Here is a 21,196-nt window from a genome sequence, read left to right as displayed (position 1 = left end):
TATCAAGGGTGTTTTGATATGAATATGCATTGTTCTAATTAATTTTGAATACCAACATGTTTTAGAAATGAAACAGCAGTGGACAAGCAGTCTACAAATAGTCTTACAAAAACATTGTTGCCTAATTTGAACTGATAAAATAGTAAATATAGTTGTCCAGTCTGAACCCTGTCTACACTATTAAATACTGTCCCACTCATCATCAAAATTATACCATTTACCATCTGGAGCTTTGATCCATGCATAGTAATGAGATGATGTTGATTGATAAACTATGACTGCATGCAGGTTAAATACTCTGATACCACAGAGATCACCACTCAATTCGACATACTAGATGGGAAAAATAACTGATGTTTAATTTGTTGTTCATTGTTGTTTGGTCAAAATTAATTCACGCCGTGGTTCACAAAACACACATTACCAGTATTACAGAACTTTCAAGAATAAGAATAAATTTTGGAATAAATTTATGCAACTTAGTAAGTTAATTATCTGTAAACATACGAGCCACTGTCACGTGGCCACGTGTTAATTATAATAAGCTGCTTTTCAGTCGGGAGAGATAAATGTTCATAAGGTTCATCTTAAACTGGGCCTGTTCAATGACATACAATGCATTTAAATTATTTTAGGTAATATGCCAGAAAGCCGGTAAAACAGACATGTTACATAGCCCCAAAAAGGGATGTTGCTTCTGCAGCAAAATGCAATACATGTCAGCACTTTTCAAGCAATTTGCCCTAGAATGTCAGACAACAGATAACAATCAATGTCAAGAATTCTCGCCAGGCAAACAAATTTATTGAAATAATAACTATAAATTGGATAGATAACTAGACATATTTTCTCGAAAGGGATGCACGACACATAGCGTTATATCACAAACTGGCTACTCGGGAAAAAATAAATTAAAATAATATGTGGGTTGAGATTCGTATTACCAGTTAGAAAAACGAACATCAAAGAGAATTCGTGTACTTGTGTGTTTAAATTCGATAGGTTGAAAGAAACATATCTTACCTCCAAACTGTGAACCTAGAACTCCCGCAATTCCAATTACTAATAATGTCATTGAATTAGCAAGAGAATAATTTGTTACTCCTACCATTATTTTCATGCAAACATAATGTAGAGGAAAGTATATCCCATCACAAGCTCCAATAAATACACACGCAACAATCAACACAGGGAACATGGTTGTTGAAGCAATTGTTAGTTGCGCAACTCCCGCAGTGAGCATAAGGATCGGCAGAATGCAGATTGGTCGTATATAGGCCTTATCCACAATCCATCCTTGAACAAGTCTGGTTGAAAGGCTGGCAATGCCTACTGCTGTAACTGGAAATGATGCTTTCAGTTCTGGGATTCCATTATCAACTGCATAAGGTATGGCGAATGAGAGTAAAGTTAAAAAACTTATGTTTGCTGCAAACTTTGCCAATATCATCAAGGCAAAATTATGGTTCGTATACAACAGTCGAAACCCCAGGCGTTGAACAATTCTTTTAAAACGGCCATCACTTGTCTCGTTCGTGTTTTTCTTTACTTGTTCTTGACTAGTCACAATGATTGGACGCATAACAGCAGCACATGCCAAAGTATTGGCGTTGATGGCAGATAAAATTATGAACGATCCCCGCCAACCGTATTTACTAACAAAAAACTGAGTCATCGGAGGAAAAATAAAAAAACTCGGGCCACTCCCAAGACAGGCAATCCCAGTTGCAGTTGCAAAATGTTTGTCAAAGTATTTTGACAGAATAGGTAAACACGCGGCTATCAAAATACCATGACCAGTACCTGAATGTATGTATTAGAAAGACAGATAACAGCTATGATTTAGTTAAAACTTCATAAGGACGCTTAAAAACCGCGAGTAAACCCATTGAACTTCTGTACTTAGGTGCTAAAACTATACATGGCAGAAACGCAAGTACCAATTGAGAGAAAATTATGGATTGAAATACAATTGCAGTGCAGTGAATGTGGTACAACAGTTTTGCCTAAGCGTCTTTCTACACACATTAATTGGGGACATGGCAGTGTAGACCGATATAGTGTTGCATACATGCATAGACGTATCATAAACTGCAATATATTTAAGTAAAGAAAGAGCGATTTTCTCTAAAATATTATAACAATTGAATAATTTATGACAATAATACAGACATTACCTACCTGTTATCACCCCGTATGATATGTACAGATAATACATATTGAAAGCAAAGGAACTCAGAAACAACCCAATAGTTGATAATGTAGCGCCTATAAGCATAGCTGGCCTTGTACCATATCTGTCATTTAAGTAAATACCAAGTGGACCTGTCAAAATAGTATATGCATGATCTTTATGTATGATACTAAATCCCATGTTATAGTGTAATAGTGTGAAATTAATCCGAATCAATAGAAATAACAAATATACTTTATACGTACCTATGAAAAACATAAATCCGAAATACAAAGAGGTGACTAAAACGATCTCACCGACAGTATTATTGACCATAGTTGATTTCAGTGCAACGATGAGTACACCGGCATGTGCAAATACTCCCATTGTCAGCATACGAACTGTCAGACTACTACAAATCACAAACCACCCCCATCCACCATCTGGGGGTTTGGCGTACGTCAGTGGTGGGTTTGTGAAACAAGTCATTTTCATACTGTGGTGAGAAAAACATACAATAAGTAAATTTGTCATGCACAACGAACACAGTCACATACTCATCTTCAGATGCGCTATGGTAATAGAACTCATGGAGTGAGGTGGACACTTCTAGAACCAGATGTGGTGATTTGTCACCGATTTCTATCCATACAACATACACAATCATACAACTAGTTTGACAATAACCGTGAACATGTCGTACACAGTGGTCGCCCAGAAGGTCAACTTTGGTCAACAAACTAATCATGCGAGATTCACAATAGCAATATACAATACAAGTTATCTTGTAAGACTTTTACATTTTCATCTTGTTGAAAACCAGTGGCCTGAGTGCTTTGAAGTTTATTATATGAGTACCCAAGGTGGCTTTCCTCCATATTTGTTCATTTCTCCAATTTTATTATTTTGATTAATATTTTGTGTAATTTTAGGTCGAATGGATATGTTTGACTCCTTCTCTAATGCCACTACTTAATTTGTTCATTTCGTTATGAATTTTCTTGTTTAGTCTGTCGATGAAAAATAAAACTAGATATATTACCAGCACAGACAATTATCTCCCGATTATGATAACATATATTGCTCAAAAAGTGTGATAAGTTTTTTGAAACAACAGAAAACCAGTTTGATTAAAAAAAATATACACTCCACAGATCTCTGCGTTCTACTCTTAAAATAAATCATTCGTCAGTGTTAGTCTTGATAGCATTCTATATATGTGTTTTCGTGATTGAACGTAAAGTTCCAGTGTATTATTATAATAACAAGCCATGCATGGTCCAGTCCTCGTTAGTTATCAAAAACAAGATATATAGTTTTGTTTATAGCAATATAGTTAAAACATAAGCATGTCAGAGATATGGATCGGGAAGTTAATGCTTGATTATAATGACTTTTTAAATTAAAATGATTGACATTCAGTCATCTTGTATCTGATCGCCAAACGAGTATTTTTCCATATTGAGAGATATTGCCTTGGAACAGCAATAATTAATACATTAATAATTTTTAATACATCTGTATATCCATAACATGATGTATAATGAATATATACAATTTGAACATGATCAGCCAAAGCATGGCAGAGATATGACACAATAACCGCATTCATTAAAAGAAAATGGCCGTCAGTCGGCCATTTCAAATCCGATCTGAAAGACAAAATGACATGCATCAAGATGCCATAATATACAATTTATGTACCAAATTTGAACAAAGTCCGTCCAAAAACGATCGGGATCCGGTTTCGGAATGCCAGAAATGCTTGATTTTGATGATTTGTCAACACAAAAATGACCGCCATTCGGCTATCTTGATGCAGATAGTTAAATAATTTGATGGTCATATGAATGATATTATGTATGAAGTATGTGTAAAGTTTGAATGTAATGGTCCAGGCATGTCTAAGATAAAGATCCAGACGCACGCACACACGCAAGCTGATCTTACCAACATATATTTATTATATCGGCACAACGCAGTCGTGTTTTTTTTTTTGCACAATAACTCCATATATACACTTATCTGCGGTTCGTGCACTTAAGCAAGTGATCCTACTTATATTTAGTGGTTTATTTATATTTAGGGGACAGTTTTGATTGGCCACTTTTTAATATCTGTAACCAAATACACAATTGAATACAATGCATTTATATATTTGACCTAGTAACAGAATCTAGGTCACTGAGACCAGTCACTAGTGTGTGCTTTGCTGCCAGTTTATTTTTCTTTGACTATTATATTTACTATTATTAAACACACCAAGTCTGACTGAGCTGTATCTGTTTATCCACAGACGAAACTTGGGCAAAGATATAACAGCCAAGTCGAAAGAGAAAAGACAGCCCTAATTGTTATTTGGGAGGAGTCATTGTTTGCCCCTTCGCATATATATGTCTCACATAGCATAGTTTTGGCCACCATTGTTTATATAAAATACTCGGAACACTGCCGACTGCGAGTTAACTAGCTTGTCAACTCATGGCGAAGCCTCTCCTCACACGTTTGCATGGATCTTCACTCTATGGTGCTGGTTCACAAATTCCAACGCCAGGTACTTACTTACCTCAGACTACGTGTACATATCGTGATTAGACGGTTGTTTCAAGAATCGCACGGAACTGTGCACACTCCGTAGTAATCACCAATGTGAAAGGTGATCTTGGTTACTGGTTACTGTTTTTGTTTGACCTTATTGTGGGCGCCCTCAGCCGTCCAATTATAACAGATGTTACTTTTCTCACTCTTTGATGCTGGAATTCCTGCTATTTTCAGATACTAATTACTTATATGGAATCAATTGAAATACAAAATAATCCTTCGTCAAACTAATACAACTGGAGTACAATGGGATTTGATATACGGAATCCATACACAATGTGTGGTAAATGACGGCCAAACGAGTTCAGAAAAGAACGCACATGGGATTCGTGACTTATTATTGCTAGCGTGTTTGCATTTTGTTACGACATTTTATATTAATTAATTTTATAAAATCTGTCTAATTATTGAGTTTTAAATAAATTAAACTATAGTGGGATATTTAAAGTCTGCCAACTTTAGTTTTATCACTGGATGTTTAATGGAAGATAAAAATGTCTGCACCGACGTATATGTTTATGGTATTCCACGAAAGTGAATAACAGTTGAGTGTGTAGGAAACAGCATATATACTTTATTTGAAATCTAAAAGTGCGGATTCCATCACCCATTTTGTTCATATTCGAAATAAGTTTATTTAAGTGCGCCATCATGTGCTTACTGTGAGAAACTGTTCATAAATAACATTTGATTGATTGATTGATTGATTGATTTGTTTATTTATTTATTTATTTATTTATTTATTTATTTATTTATTTATTTATTTATTTATTTATTTATTTATTTATTTATTTATTTATTTATTTATTTATTTATTTATTTATTTAGGAGATTGGTTGATGGCTTGAAATATTCAATTATTTTATTACTTGTTTTCATCTTCTAATTGTGACTAAATGACTACAAAAAGATCAAGGAAAGTATATATTTTTGGAATCGCCAGACTTCAAGCTTTTCAAAAGTGTGTTTTTCATGCCCGTATCTGCATTCTACGATGCGTGAGTAACGCAAAGGTAAAAAATTACTTTTTCTGTAAAAAAAATAATTACGCATTTCTGCTGGTGATAAGAAGTTTGTTTTCACTTTTCCTAGTTGTTCAATAGTCTGGTAAATTGATTGTGTCTTGTCAGGTTTATTCAAGCAATGCGTTTTAAAAAGTAGTGTGCTGAAAATAATCCACGAAATAGTTTGTCTGGACACATTCAAGTTCCTCTCATTGTCACCTTAAAGCTGTGAAAATTTGGTGTTAATCCGACCACAATAAGTATACGTTATTTTTTGTTAAAGACCTTGTATTTTGAAAAAAATTAACTCCTAGAAAACGTCCATGAAGTCACAGCAAAGATTTTCAAGCTTGTTTATCGGCACAATCGATTTGTTTCCACTTCAAGGTCTGTTTTAACATGTGTAGGGGCATCCAAATGTGTAAGGCTATTGGAAACCAAAAAAAATAACGAAATGGGATAGCTACAATTCGATAAAACCGGCAGATAAGAACACCAAAATCAATGATTTTTTTCAGTGGCTGTGTGACCTTGTGTCTGACACATTCATATGCAAATGACTAATATGTGAAACAAACAGGGGTGAAGACAAACCACTCAAGTGTTTGGAAACACTCATTGTGTGTCAGAAAGCTACTGATAACACATCCTAAGATTGCTTTGTCTTGAGTTTATCTTTGAAACTCATAGGCACACAGATTAAACCTGTGTTGTTGATTTTGGAAAACACTACTGAGGCTGCCTTGCTTCCCTTCAGAAAATCAACATTGCAACCAACTTACATGACATTCTATGTTATGTTGACTTTATCATATGAAAGTTTATAGTGCATTTCATCAATTAATAAATAAATGTAAAAATCGTAATTTTCAACACAAATAATAGTCTCGCCACCTTAATATTGTTGTATATGTCATTGTCGCACTGGTAAAATATAATTGATTAAAATGCATACGGGTTGGGTTATCTGATACATGTGAAATGTTTAATATTGTGATTGGTTCAATGGCAGTATGCATTATGAATTGGGTTCCAAGAAACTCTGGGTTCGATGCCATAGATGATTTTGAGGAAACATTATACACTCAAATAAAATATTGTGCCTGAAATACAAATCTGTCAAGGAGCTGTGTGAAGCAACTGTCACATAAAAACAGGTTTTGGTTTTCATCTGTCATAGTCTCTACAAAATGAGGAAGTAACGGCTTACTTTCAACAACCTTAAAGTATTTTATTTATTTATTGCGTAACAGTCAAATGACAAAATTGAAAGTCTGGTATGAGGGAAAGTTCTGTCGTAATCCTCTAATCGTTACGACAAAGATGGTGTTACTGATTACGTGTACTGAGCACAGGTACGGGACACGGGCCGACAATTTCACGCCCCTCCCGGACTGGTGACCTTCTTCCAAACCCCAAATGCCGCGAGCAACTGTGAACTATGTAATCTGTGTGCTATTGCGTGTGAAGCCATAAGATTTGTAATCCAATTATATTGGCTCACTGCCGTTTCAACTGTTTCTGATTGTGACCAGGGGCGTCGATCATGGGGGGATAGGGGGGACACGTCCCACCCACTTTCTGAAGGGTGGGGGACACAATATCAAATGTCCCCCCCCCACTTTCGAGACCTACCCAAGTATCAATATTAGGCTTATATCATATAGCATATAGCCTTTGTGTAAGGCCTTTGGTTCTGTGTACATGTACTGTACTCTTAATGATCAAGAATGAAAATCCCCAGGTGAAAATCTCTTGATTAACAATAGGCCTATTAAAGTCTTCCTTTACGATAATGGTAGTTTCTTCCCAGCATTGCACGATGGTTTGCAAAACTTTCCTGCACTTCATCAGATAAAAATAGCCCGCATCCCGCAATATTACTGCTAGTCTCTCCTCAGTCTTTAAGGAGTGTAATGCGGGAGTCGCAAGACCGAGTAGCCGAATTGTAGCAAGTTATGGATACGAGCTGTCTACGTTAAACCCGCGAAAGGTAAATTCAGTCACCCGTGCAATCTGAATTTACCCGGGAATTTACACAAGCCTTTAATTATATCTACCTACGTTGACAAATCACAGTAAGTATATAACTTCAATTCAGTACTTTCTGCTAACGTAAAATAGGCGTTTTTGTGTATGGAAAATTCCCTTGCATACGAACACCTAATTACACGAAGAACATATAACACTTTCATGGGGTATTTGAAACCAAAAATTGTCATTTCAACTCAGTGGCCAATCAGCAACTGCCTTACAGTTGGATGAAATTTCGGTTTCAAATACCCCGGGAAAGTGTTCTATGTTTTTCGTGTAATTAGGTGTTCGTGTGCAAAGGATTTATCCACACGAAAACTATGAATTTGGTAGAATTTTGTTAGCGGTTGGCTTAATATAACCCCAACGTATTTTTTCCCATATTTGTAGGAATCTCAAAACGCGTTTCACAACTTGTCTCTTATTTAGTTTTATGTAGTATGTACCCATGTCATATCATATTAATTTTACACTTCCGTGTGCGCCAGCTGACTGTGGCCTGAATTGAGTTCGTTCTGAGGTAAATACATTATATTAGGCTGAGCCGAAAAAGCTATAGGTCAAAACTCTAACTAGCTCCATTTGGGGGTGGAGGGGTACTCTTTATATAATAGGGCTAATGCTTCGCTGGAAATGCTGTTTATAGTTTTAATAGGCCTGTGAATATTTAGATATAATAGCATACAGTATTACTAGTATTATTTCTAGCTATGACGCTTGTTTCACAAAATCGTCACGAAATCCGTGTTAATTTGGGTAAATGATAAGAAATTAACTTTCTTTTTTGTAGATGCTTAATTCAAGGAAACGTCAGGGTGCAAGTGGGTTGTGCAAATTGACTTCTGAATATTAACAAAAAACAAAACCCCAATGACCCCAGAAATACGTAAGTTTATTTGTAATTTTTCCGACAGGTATATTGTGATGAAGGAGACAGTCATTGATGTATAAGTACACAAACACGTAATGGGTACATATCACTACTATTCTGCTATAAGGCTGCGGTGTCCAAAGCTTCGTTTCCGTAATTTGAACGTTGTCTAATTATTAAATCAAATTAAATTGCGCATTACTTTAAAATCCTTTTTCCTATTTCGGTGAAACGAACATATTTTTGCTTCTTATGATGTGAGACTCCCGGAACCTTCAGTTTATTCGACTGACACTTCAGCTAGTAATTTTTAACTACAACTGTTACTGTACTACTAGTATATTTATGTGTTGCTGTTTACACGTGTGGTCCTTTTTTTAAGATAACTGAATTTTTAAGATAACTAATTAATTAATTATTCAAATATTATTTGCATGTGAATCAACTTGCATTGCAACCGAATAAATTCGTTTCACGAATTGGGGCAGCCTGTGATGCAGTCATCTAATAGAAAATCAGATTTAAATTCATGTCACAATTATTCATCTCAGGTACAGAGACACACATAATGAACAAACAATAAAAACATAATCGCTCTGCCAAATAAAATTTATTGAATGTAAAATCAATTTTCACAAGATAAATCAGTACATATATCGCGTGTTGATCATCAACTCAAAAATACATTTAAAGTAACAATTATAAGCCTGTTGAGATAATCAATCACTGTCATAGTTGTTAAACATTTAGTTCGTCACTTTGTGTATTCTTTATGAATATAAGATCAATGGTATTTAACAGCAATAATAACAGAGGCAATCTCATGTGACAGTTAACATAGCACAACTTTTCAGTGTTTTTCAAATTTTTTGCTTTTGGATAAATGAATCCTGTATATTAATAATACTGTATAGTTCAAACAAAACTACTCAATAATTTGTTTGGCTTCTCTCAGTGAAGGAAATATTATAAAATAAAACTAAACAGACAAAATGTTACTTTTAATTATTTCGTGGTAACATAGTTTGGCAATAATTAAATACTGTATATAGATTCATTTATAAGAACACTGTTACAGAATTATTTGTTTTATTCCATTTCATCATTTTGACATTTGTTCAAAATTACTAGTTTTTAAATTCAATGAGTTATAATGCATACCGTAATTATTTACTGAAGTCTGAATTGTAAATATTCATTTATATTTATTTTGTTCTAAACTCATTTTTAAAAATATGGATTGAGTCTGAAATGTGGTTGCCATGGACACTAATTCATATATGTTTTCTAGTACCAGAATTATGACGATTTCAATTTCACTTTACACTGACTTGTGACGACAGGACCTACATTGTGACGACCCTCATCATTTTCATTATTCATATTAATATTTATTCGATATTAAGTCAAGTTTGCGTAGTAAAAGAGAAGGTATGGTTTAATTAATATTAATATTAATATAATTGTACAATACATTCCCCTTTTCTAAGAATTTCAGGCGGAATACAATTATGGATCCGAAAGTTACAAACCTGAAAGAAAAAAGCAAGTTATGGCTAAAATAGTATGTTTGTTAGCATGGTAGCCCCTACTCCAAAGCATACAGCTGAGTGAAGATTCAACCGTAGATTAGTTTTTGGCGGGTAAACAATCTTACCGTTTGGTCCGAAATGATGGGGAGCAAATTCTATCTTTCTGAACAAATTTAATGCAAAAGATAAAAAAATACAATTTTGCATGCGACTCTTTTTTATTTAACATAATCATTATAAATTTCGAGCCATTAAAAGTGGTTTTCTTTTCGAAAATGATGAACCTAACAATATTCATACTCACTCAAACGTGGTATGACGTCATAATAGCAATTATACGAAAATACTTCTTCGCCTCCTTCATTATCAATGTCAAATTATGTGGACCAGATCTTATATTTTCTGCAATTTTAAATGTCAAAGTTACTTTCCAATTCCATTTACCATCGACTATAATCTCAGATTCGTTTTTGAAATCTATATAAGCAGCCACTTTCCCACAATTTGGACATCCCATAATTCCTATGGCAGTAGAACACTTTAGGTTTTGATAAGGATTGACTGTGATACTGAATGTAATATTACTGTATATGGAATTCGACTCCCAGGCGACTTTATTATCAGTACGTCCAGCTGTTTTCCCTTCTAGGTCAACACGTTTCCAACCGTGGACATTGGTTGGTTCTAAAGTAGCAGACGTGTTCTCATTACTGCGAAGAGATGACCAACACTTGGGGCGATAGATAATAGTTTCATTGAAGAGTGCTTTTGGCAAATTATGTAAATCAGAGTGACCATTCAACGGTAAATCGGAAGAAGATAAATGTGACTTGGTCAAGTTTACAAAAACCTCTTCACAGAAATGGAGTAGAAAAATACCCATCAGTATATGAACATCTTTATTTGGGTGTGCATCACTCTTGCTTTCGACGAGTTGAGAAATGTTTCCTTGCATGATTGTTGGACACAATGCATCTGGCATACTTATTGATGGTATGTTATAGTACAGACTCAGTGGCGTACTGGATACATTTTCATTATTTATGCATGGTGACTTAGAACGCATCTGTGCCCCATGAACAAAATTCACGTATATTAACTGGAGAGAGTTAGGAAAATCCAGCACAACAGGAGTCAATTCTTCTTGCGCATAAGGTTTCACATGTTTTATAAAATCATTCACCGCAAATTCCCAAAGTATGATATCCATCATGCTTGTATTCAAATGGGTATTTATGCAATATACGTAATATCTACTGTCTGTGGCACCGATTGCAGCATTGTGAAGTTTTACTGGAACACCCAACAATTTATGTAGACCTTCAGAGAGTACATTACCATAGCTGAATTTTCTAGCAGAAATTGACCCCCCAACTATGCCAATGTGCACTGTTCTATTTGTCTTCAGAACATCTGTAAAAATCCGTTTCAGATTGTCAGTGGAAGTCAAATGTTTCAATGCTCTATATATCATCTCATCTTGAACTTGAATGGCAATATTTCTTTTCCAAGATGCAATATACCTGTTGAGTTCACACAATCGAAGGGGTAGTTCTTTGACATTAATAGAATGGTTTCTCACCGGGGTTTGTTGAATCACAGGCTGTGGCATTGTGGCTATATTGTTGGCTTTTGGAACATTATAAGCAACGTCAGTAAAGATAATGAGTAGAACACAGATACAGATACAACCTACAGAAATCGCTGACAACTTCTTAAATGCTGATTTCTTATCCATTATGTTCCTAAGTAGAAAATATACAATACTATATTAGAGGTGAAATGTTTTACAAGAAGTTTTCCCCGCATGTATAAACATATTGTGCTGTAGTGCATCGCTCGATTGGAACGGTTTCGCTCGCTTGATGTAAACATACTCCAAACGGACCCATGGGGGATTCTACCAAGATGCTGCGTATTTGACCTCGGTGAAATTCATAGGTGTGATTGCATGCAACCAATCGCAGTTGGCGTAGCATGTGACAACTGGTCATAACTGGCCATCGTATGTGGCTATTTACTGAACAAAACATCGTACTATATATGAAGACTAGTATTTGATCCTGTCATAGTTCATATTTGGTACTGAAAGCGATAGCTGGTAGTTCTATGTGTTCCATCTTTGACGTGTAGCATTATACTCTGGTATGATTCGGTCTATGCAAATTATTGAAATCCATCTAATGCCTAATAATAAAGTCTGATCAGTTCTTTGTTCACATGCCAGAGAACTTTTGTAAATACAGTTCCTTTGTTTTCAACGCGTGGCATGCAGTTGAAAATCTATATTACTGTGAGCATAAGAGCGTGTACAAATGATTGTAATGTTAGTTAGAAAATATTGTACGGCAAAATTGCTATTTTGTCCGCGACACATTTATACCGAGCAATTTGATTGGGAAATACATTGAACAATAACCCTGGAATTGCTAAACAGGGCGTGCTGTGTAGAGTTAGACGATGACTGGCGAGGATGACTGCAGTGTTGATTGGATAAATGTTCAGTTTTCTTCCCAAGTATCGCCATACTGAAATATGACAAATAGTAGCCTGGCATAGAACGATCATTGCTATATATAAATCAACCAAATCTTTGATCACTATGATTTGTTTTTTCTGAACAAAACGATGGTCAAGATTTTGTGTCCGCTTTTTGGAGATGGCGGCAAAAGTCATGTGACCGTTAATTTTTTATATAACTTTTGTGGCTGCACCCCCAGTAAAATAAAACTTCTGATTTGCCTTAATATGGCAGGTACATAATATACACCAATGTGTACTTCCTGAGAAATAGATTTTAAGCAAATCCAAAATATCCGATAAATCATGTAACCTAATGTAAACTGTTACTATTGGTCTTATATACTTATGTTGGTCTGCTTACTGAATAGATGCTGTAACATAAGTTTCAAGTTTCTTAGCAAAGAAAAATGGTGATAAAATAGCTCGTTCTTATTACAGATATAATTCAAGATGACGGACAAACAACATGATCAATTGTTAAACATTTCAAATTAATGTACTGTATAGATAATACAATCCAAGTTGAATATGTTTAGTGGTTCTGAGGAAAAAAAGGAGTTTATGTTTCAAGTAAAACGGAAAAGGTCATGTGATCTTGTCGTGAGGTAGCATATATGTTAATGATGCTATAACAAAATGACCACTTTTTGCTCAACTTTTATTAATAGTGTGCCAATTTTAGGTTAACAAAAATAAAAAAAAATAACGAAAACAATATGCTCTAAACTTACTTTGGTAGTAATGAATCCGGGATCAAATGAAATTGTTTATTGTCAATGAATGGTTTTCAATACTGTGGTAAGATAATTTGTGAAGAAAATTTGTTTTAATCTCGGGCATGCAAAATATTTAATTAACATTTGGAATAATTTAAATACAAGAAATGAAATTTGGAGTACGTGTACAGATATAATTTTTTTTTCATCACCTGGTTTCATGTGTACGTAGAAATGTTTAATAAGAGTTACGCCATGTATTAGTATTATCTACGACACGTATCTGCTAACTACTGTAAAAGGATTAATTATTCACTGGGTTTTATTTCGCTGACTGGAAAATGCGCTAAATTAAAACCCAGTGAATATGTAAAATTTAGCATATAACACATTATCTAAATGATAAAACCGTGAATTTAAAACCCACTGAGTATGCCTGAAATGGTAAATCAGCGAAATTTAAACCCAGTGAAATTTAGTCATTTTACCGTATGAGCTAATTAACTGTGTGTTTACGCGTTAACGTTTATACTGTGGATTATTACATTTTAGGTCTTGTCATTTTAAAGTGATTGTGATGTGACACAAATATATATTATTATATATGGCAATTTGTTCACTCGTTTAACAAAACGTGTAACATGTTAAAATTAATTGAAATAATGCAATCATTCGATCATTCCAATCAACTGACATAAGGCCATGGATGTGACAATTATGTGACCTATTTAATATTTGAATACTGCACGGTTCTTAATGTCTATTCATATAGTAACACGTTATAATACCACATAGGTCACTATTGATATAGAAATACGTTATCTCCATTTACTATATCATTATCTCGGCATACTATTTGACATTGAAGTCATTATTTTAACATACTGTAGCACCATTTCTCTCACTACATCCACATATTACTCCTTCATATACAGTATTATCATCTCCACACATTACTCATATAGATAGATACTTGTTTACACACATTATAAATTATGTACTATACACGCAGCAGTACAAAAACCTCCTAAAACTAACATTTACAATAACATTATTACTAACTCGAAGTTCCATTAACTGTTATTTTAAGTACGAGTTACTGAATGTGGACGTTTAACGAAAACCAAAATGTATGTTGCCCGTCACTCGAAGTTTCATTAACTGTTAATTGAACACCGAGTTACAATTTGGGTGTGGTTTCACAAAAGTGGGCGTGGTTTCAAAAAATCATTTTTGTAACTCGATGTTCGTAACTCGATGTCCGTAACTCGAGCAATTCAGCATCTCCTGTTCAACCTATGTTTGTTCTTCATTCACGCGTGACTGCAGACTCCAATGTTTGTTTGTTCCAGTTGTACACCACTATACCTTCATGACTATTACATCACAGTGGAATGACCCATGTTAATAAAAGTTGTGCCATGAATGTCATTTGCCTTAGATAGACAACAGGTTTCACACAGAAACCATTTTATCATGGCAAGACTATGCTGGACCAAGCCTCATACAAGCAACATTCTTTCATACTTGACTGGTAATTGCAGAAAGCCCGGAGGAAGCTTTGAACCAAAAAGCTCAATACTGTTTTAGACCAGGTTATTTGCAAAGCTTGTGCCAGCATTGTAGGTTTCGTGCGGGCGTTGCTCGATGTACTTACAGTCTAGAACCAATGGTGTCTTAAAAATGGTCACTCCATACAATGCAGTGTGCCTGGAGCTAAGCTGTATCTAAATATGTGACGACTTGCAGAATTCTACTTACTTGTACAGCAAGAAAGTAATAACCTCGGTGAGAGACAATCAGAAGGCTGGCTTGCAATCCATAAATTACGATTAAGTTCGTTGAGACGTGACATGTATTCGGTTACAATGTGCAACGATTCATATGCAAATTCTGATAATAATAGTTTCACACTAGGTATAAGGTGACACAGTTTTACAATGAATATGTTAATGTTGACATTCTTTCCTGCTGACGATGACCTAAATACATGTTTGCTGAACCACTTTTGAACAGCATATTCTCAATGTGGCACACAGTAGTTACTATGTCATATTACAGGCAAAACCAAATACAAATCAGTCAAACATCTCACCGGCGTGACACGAGCAAGACGCTCAATTGTAGATGCATATTTTCCGATGGCCAGGCTACATGTTTTAAGGTTTTCCCATGGTATTGTAATAACACGGCCTCCTGTATGTAACTACTTGCATAGGCTGATACCACTGTTGGCTTATTCGCTTTGTAAGCACAAATTGACGCAGTAGGTATTTTATGCTTTACTTTATCCGTGCTGTGCGGACCCCATAATCATGTGGCATCTTTAGTAAAAAGTTTATTTAATTTTTCAGTTAAATCAAACTGAGAGAAAATATAACCACATTCAGTAGCCATGATGCACACCATTGATTCGATATGTATTTCGGCACCTGCCTTATTTAGTTTTAGTCTGTTTCGAAAAATAAAGTAAATATTAACCAGTAATTATAAGATGGTGAACACGTGTTTTTTATTGTACTCATATTATGATGACATCACATACATTATTATACTCATAATATGATGGCATCACATACATTGTTGTTCTCATAGTATGATGATATCACATTCATTGTTGTACTCATAATATGATGACATCACAAACATTATTGTACTCATAATATGATGACATCACATACATAATTGTACTCATAATATGATGACATCACATACATAATTGTACTCATATGATGACATCACATACATTATTGTACTCATATGATGACATCACCAACATTATTGTACACATATGATGACATCACATACATTATTGTACTCATAATATGATGACATCACATACATTATTGTACTCATAATATGATGACATCACATACATCATTGTACTCATAATATGATGACATCACATACATTATTGTACTCATATGACATCACCAACATTATTGTACTCATATGATGACATCACATACATTATTGTACTCATATGATGACATGACATACATTATTGTACTCATAATATGATGACATCACCAACATTATTGTACTCATAACATGATGACATCATATACATTGATGTACTCATATGATGACATCACATACATTGTATAATGTTAGCCTGGATCACAGCGTAATGGTATTACGTTCATAATGGCAAAAATGTGTCATATGTATAAAACAACACAATAATTATATCTCAAATTATATTACCTGTGATTTCTTGTATTTATACGTTATTCTGTTTCCATATAATTTTACAATACTACATTTATTTATTTCATTCATATATTTCATTTCTCGTGTATCACGGGGGGGGGGGCAAGGGTTATTTTCGTTCAATGTAATTGCATTATATGTTAGTTCGTACAACGTAAATTGAAAAAATAAATTCCGTAAATGTGTAATTTTTCTCGGTACGTACAAGAATTTACATCCAAATAAAAAAGTCGCAAAGAATAATAAACTGTACCAGCTATCCCCTTGCCCCCCCCGTATATTCGATTGTTTCGTTCGTGTCCTTTATCATTTCCTTCACACATTCGTTATCAAATTCGAAAAATTTCAGCGGGGTCGTTCTTTTCTGCATTGATAAGAAATTATCTAAAAATAGTGTACATTACTGGCTTGATTCTCTTCTCCAAGGGTATGTGAAGTGGAATGTTTTCGAACACCTTATTAATAATGTGATAAGAGCGATTTAATAAGCACATGGCATTGCTCGAGACATGTTTTTTATAGCTTCAACGTACTTTGGTTTAATGTTGATCTCTGAATAAAGTCACATATACAAGGCGAACTAACCCACACAATCATTGTTTATGGCGTTTATTCAAAGTGCCATTTAGGAATTAAATAAAAAGTAAACCCAACATTGTCTATAATTTTCACGCTAAAAAGCAAAACAGCAGCGTTTTAGCCAACGGAAAACGTCCCAAACTCGGGAAGCAATGTACCCCCGTGACTTCCAGTATCTAACGCATGTCACCAGTAGTATCGTTAGAATTATCGCCCTCGGGTACGGTGAAAGTCTATATTTTTACTCATTCAAATTTCATCATTATTTCCAACACGACGGCTCCATATGATAGCAAATCACTGTTCTCTGGATCGACAAGTCACGGTTGGACATTTGATGTCAATATTGTCACAGGTTCAAGGAGTTATTATTGTTCATACACGAAAGTCACGTTCGAGCACTCGCACACAATAAGCACACCGTGGTACATTATATCATATTTATATACATAAAGCAAGAAACAAAATTAACATACATAATGGTTGTATTTCTGAATTATGGATTCAATATGCATATTGTTCACTTAACTACAATTGTACTCTCACACTCTACAGCCGTCTGGCTTGAGAAATAATTGCCAAAAGAACTGCACATTAATTAGCAGTACTAAGTTCTTCCCACATTGCGAACCAAATTAATCTGTACGAATTCAATAATTACCCGGCCGGCCACGCTACCGCTACCGTAACCAACAACTGATCATGCGTTATTTTACAAATACATAAATACAAATTACAATAAAATTACACAGAAACGCTATACACCACCACATACGGCTCAACACTGGACGGTCAATGTGTCGGAGACTCGCAGTACAAATTCAGAAAAAAAAATGAATGAATGAAATGAATGAAATTTATTTCACCAAAAAAAAACAAGAAAAAAACAACGGTAAAGGTAAAAGTTGCACAGGTAGTAAATACATATAAATAAATAAATAAATAAATAAATAAATAAATAAATAAATAAATAAATAAATAAATAAATAAATAAATAAATAAATAAATAAATAAATAAATAAATAAATAAATAAATAAATAAATAAATAAATAAATAAATAAATAAATAAATAAATAAATAAATAAATAAATAAATAAATAACGAATTCTACTTAGATAACTTTTCTTTTTTTTTGGTGGGGATTACAGATATAGTTCATCAGAACTAGTCGAGTCCGTAACCCCTGTATATGTAATTTCATAGTTTAATCACACAAATCTCCAAATAAAGAGAGAAAGAGAAAAAATATTACAAATCAAATTTTTAAGAGATAGTTTTTTAATTTTGCTTTGAATATATGTCTCCTAGTGATGGTTTTAAATGCATCAGGCAAAGAGTTCCAATGTTTTGTTGCAGAGTATTTAAAACTGTGTTGGTTGAGTGTAAGATTCAGTTTTGGAGTATAGTAGTTCAAGCTACATGCTAAACGGGTTTGATAATTATGGGACAAAGGATCCAAATAGTTGTAAATATCATGTACAAAATATTTATTGCTGAGATCAAAGACAAATAAACTGGTTTGTAACTTGCAGAGTGAAAAAATGTCTAGTATTCTTATTTTTTTGAAAAGAGGAGCAGCATGGGAATACGAATCAGAGAAAGTGATGAGGCGTACTATTTTTTTCTGTAAGAGATATATTGGTTGCAGTAGAGTAGCATATGTATTACCCCAGATTTCCAGGCAATATGTAATGTGTGGTAGAATTAAGGAATTGTATAAGAGAATTAGGATATTCCTAGGTACAAAATGACGTAGTTGTGAAATTAATCCAATTTTTGGTGCGATAACTTTGCAAATTTTATCAATGTGGGCTTTCCATGACATATTCTGGTCAATGGAGACACCAAGGTAATTGACAACATATACGCCCTCTATCGGTGACCCGTTAATTTCCAGGCTGCCCTCAGTAGTGACCGATCGTTGTGGTGTTTTAATTATCATGTAATTGTTTTTTTCAGAATTAATAGTAAGTTTGTTAGCACTGCACCATTCACGAACCCTTTGAAAATCATTATCAATTTCTGAGAGATTGATTTTATTGTTTTGAATAAATTTAAATAGGTTAGTATCATCTGCAAAGAGTCGAAAATGAAAGGAATTGGTAGAGTTGGCTATATCATTAATATATATTAAAAGTGAGATTGGGCCTAGAATCGACCCTTGCGGAAACCCGCAGGTAATAGGTCGTGGCAAAGATGAAGTGTTTTCAATACATACAAATTGTTGGCGATTACAAAAGTAGTTTTTAAACCATAATAGAGGAAGACCTCTAATACCATAGTGTTCTACTTTGCAGCACAGTATTTCATGATTAATGGTGTCAAAGGCTTTTTTGAGATCGATAAAAATACCAAAGGTGATATGGCCGAGGTCCAGATTGTCAGCTATGTCGGACACCAAGTCAGCCAAGGCAAGTTTTGTACTGTGTTTTTTACGGAAGCCAAATTGAGTATCAATGAGTATGGATTTTTTCTCAAGATATGTAATTAATTGCTTATTAACGATTGATTCGCATACTTTGCTAAAAGTCATTGAGATTACGCAACATTGAATAGGCATGCCTGGGAATTCTCGTCGGGGGGAGTTCTAAGAGTCTAAGCCAATACTTAATACAACGTGTGGAAACAAAGATTGGAAGTCGCCCACATTCTCCAACTATAGCTTCTTTGGCAGTACCTTGAGGGAGCCCAAGAAGTCTCCTGCACCATTTCCTATGTACTTTTTCAACTTGGTCGTAGTATTGAAATCCCCATATTTCAGATCCGTAACACAGAATAGGAGATATAATTGAATCAAATAATTTGAAATGGGTGTCAAAATGAACCCCATTATATCGGAGAGTATGGAAGGTCTTCAAAACTGCATGAATAAACTAAATCAATACTGTGAAAAATGGTGCATGACTGTAAATATAAAAAAGACAAATACAGTGGATTTTAACACAAGTAACAGGTTGATAAAAAAATGTAAACCCAAAATTTAATAACAATCAAGAAGTTACAGCAGTTAGAGAATATGGCTACGTAAGAAAAATATTTACTCCAAATGGCAAATTTAAGCTAAACCGTGTGATGCTCAAAAAAAAGCAATGAAAGCATTATTTACTATACGACAGACAATCCTAAATCAGAAAAATATGTCAGTATCACCGAGTCTACAAATATTTGATTAGTTAATATCTCCAATCTTAATGTATGGATCGGAAATTTGAACCCATGAAATAAAGGACAATAACAGCTTAGAACAAATTTGTAATTACTTTTATTGTTTTATATTAGGTGTAAGTAAAGTAGCCCCAATCAGAGGTATTCAGGGTTGGTAGACTCCCAATAAGGATCAAAGCAGAAAAAGCTCAAATCAAATACTGGTATAGACTAAACACACTGCCAGTGAATCATTTACAACAAGATACATTAAAAAAACATTACAAACAATACAAACTGGAAAAAGAAGATTGATCATATCTTTATTAAAACTAAAGGTGAATACGAGTTAAAAAAAAACATCAATCGGTTTTCAAAAAATATCGAAAGTAAACTATCAAATAATATAAACAGACCTGGAAAAATCAAATAGTTAATTGTAGTAACAATCAAAATGAGGGAAATAAATTACGAACATACAGTTTATTCAAAACAATATTTAAAACTGAAAAATACCTAGAGGAGATAAAGGACTTCAGCATGAGAAGATTATTAACAAAATTCAGAATAAGTGACCGTAATCTAGAAATTGAATTAGGACGAAGAAGGAAGCCAAAAGTGGAAGAAAAAAAGAATATGTAAAAAATGTGATGATTTAAAAGTGGGAAATGAAATCCACGTTATTTTAGACTATGAGCGCTATGAAAAAGAAAGAAAATTGTTGTTTATAGAATGCAACATAATAAATAAACAGAATAGAATAAACAATGTTATTAACATATGCAACAACAGTTTTCCTCTAGTT

At 34.1% G+C, this 21,196-nt stretch overlaps 2 protein-coding genes across 2 annotated transcripts; both read right to left on the bottom strand.

Moving 5' to 3' along the window:
* Window positions 1-729: 729 nt before the first annotated feature.
* LOC102800780 (monocarboxylate transporter 4-like) lies at window positions 730-2,662 on the bottom strand. The gene is made up of 3 exons (XM_085499452.1): window positions 2,182-2,662; window positions 1,024-1,803; window positions 730-743 (listed from the first exon to the last, which is right to left on the bottom strand). Exons 1-3 carry the CDS (start codon window positions 2,660-2,662, stop codon window positions 730-732), a joined length of 1,275 nt encoding a protein of 424 aa, XP_085355578.1.
* Window positions 2,663-9,274: 6,612 nt separating this feature from the next.
* LOC146745524 (uncharacterized) lies at window positions 9,275-15,283 on the bottom strand. Its single transcript, XM_085499540.1, has 2 exons — window positions 15,216-15,283; window positions 9,275-11,960 (listed from the first exon to the last, which is right to left on the bottom strand). Exon 2 carries the CDS (start codon window positions 11,951-11,953, stop codon window positions 10,520-10,522), a length of 1,434 nt encoding a protein of 477 aa, XP_085355666.1. The 5' UTR covers window positions 11,954-11,960; window positions 15,216-15,283; the 3' UTR covers window positions 9,275-10,519.
* Between the last annotated feature and the right edge of the window lie 5,913 nt (window positions 15,284-21,196).

This window comes from Saccoglossus kowalevskii, chromosome 5, assembly GCF_978046115.1.
Source record: "Saccoglossus kowalevskii chromosome 5, keSacKowa6.1, whole genome shotgun sequence".
Taxonomy (NCBI): domain Eukaryota; kingdom Metazoa; phylum Hemichordata; class Enteropneusta; family Harrimaniidae; genus Saccoglossus; species Saccoglossus kowalevskii.
This window is presented reverse-complemented; position numbering and strand designations above follow the sequence as displayed.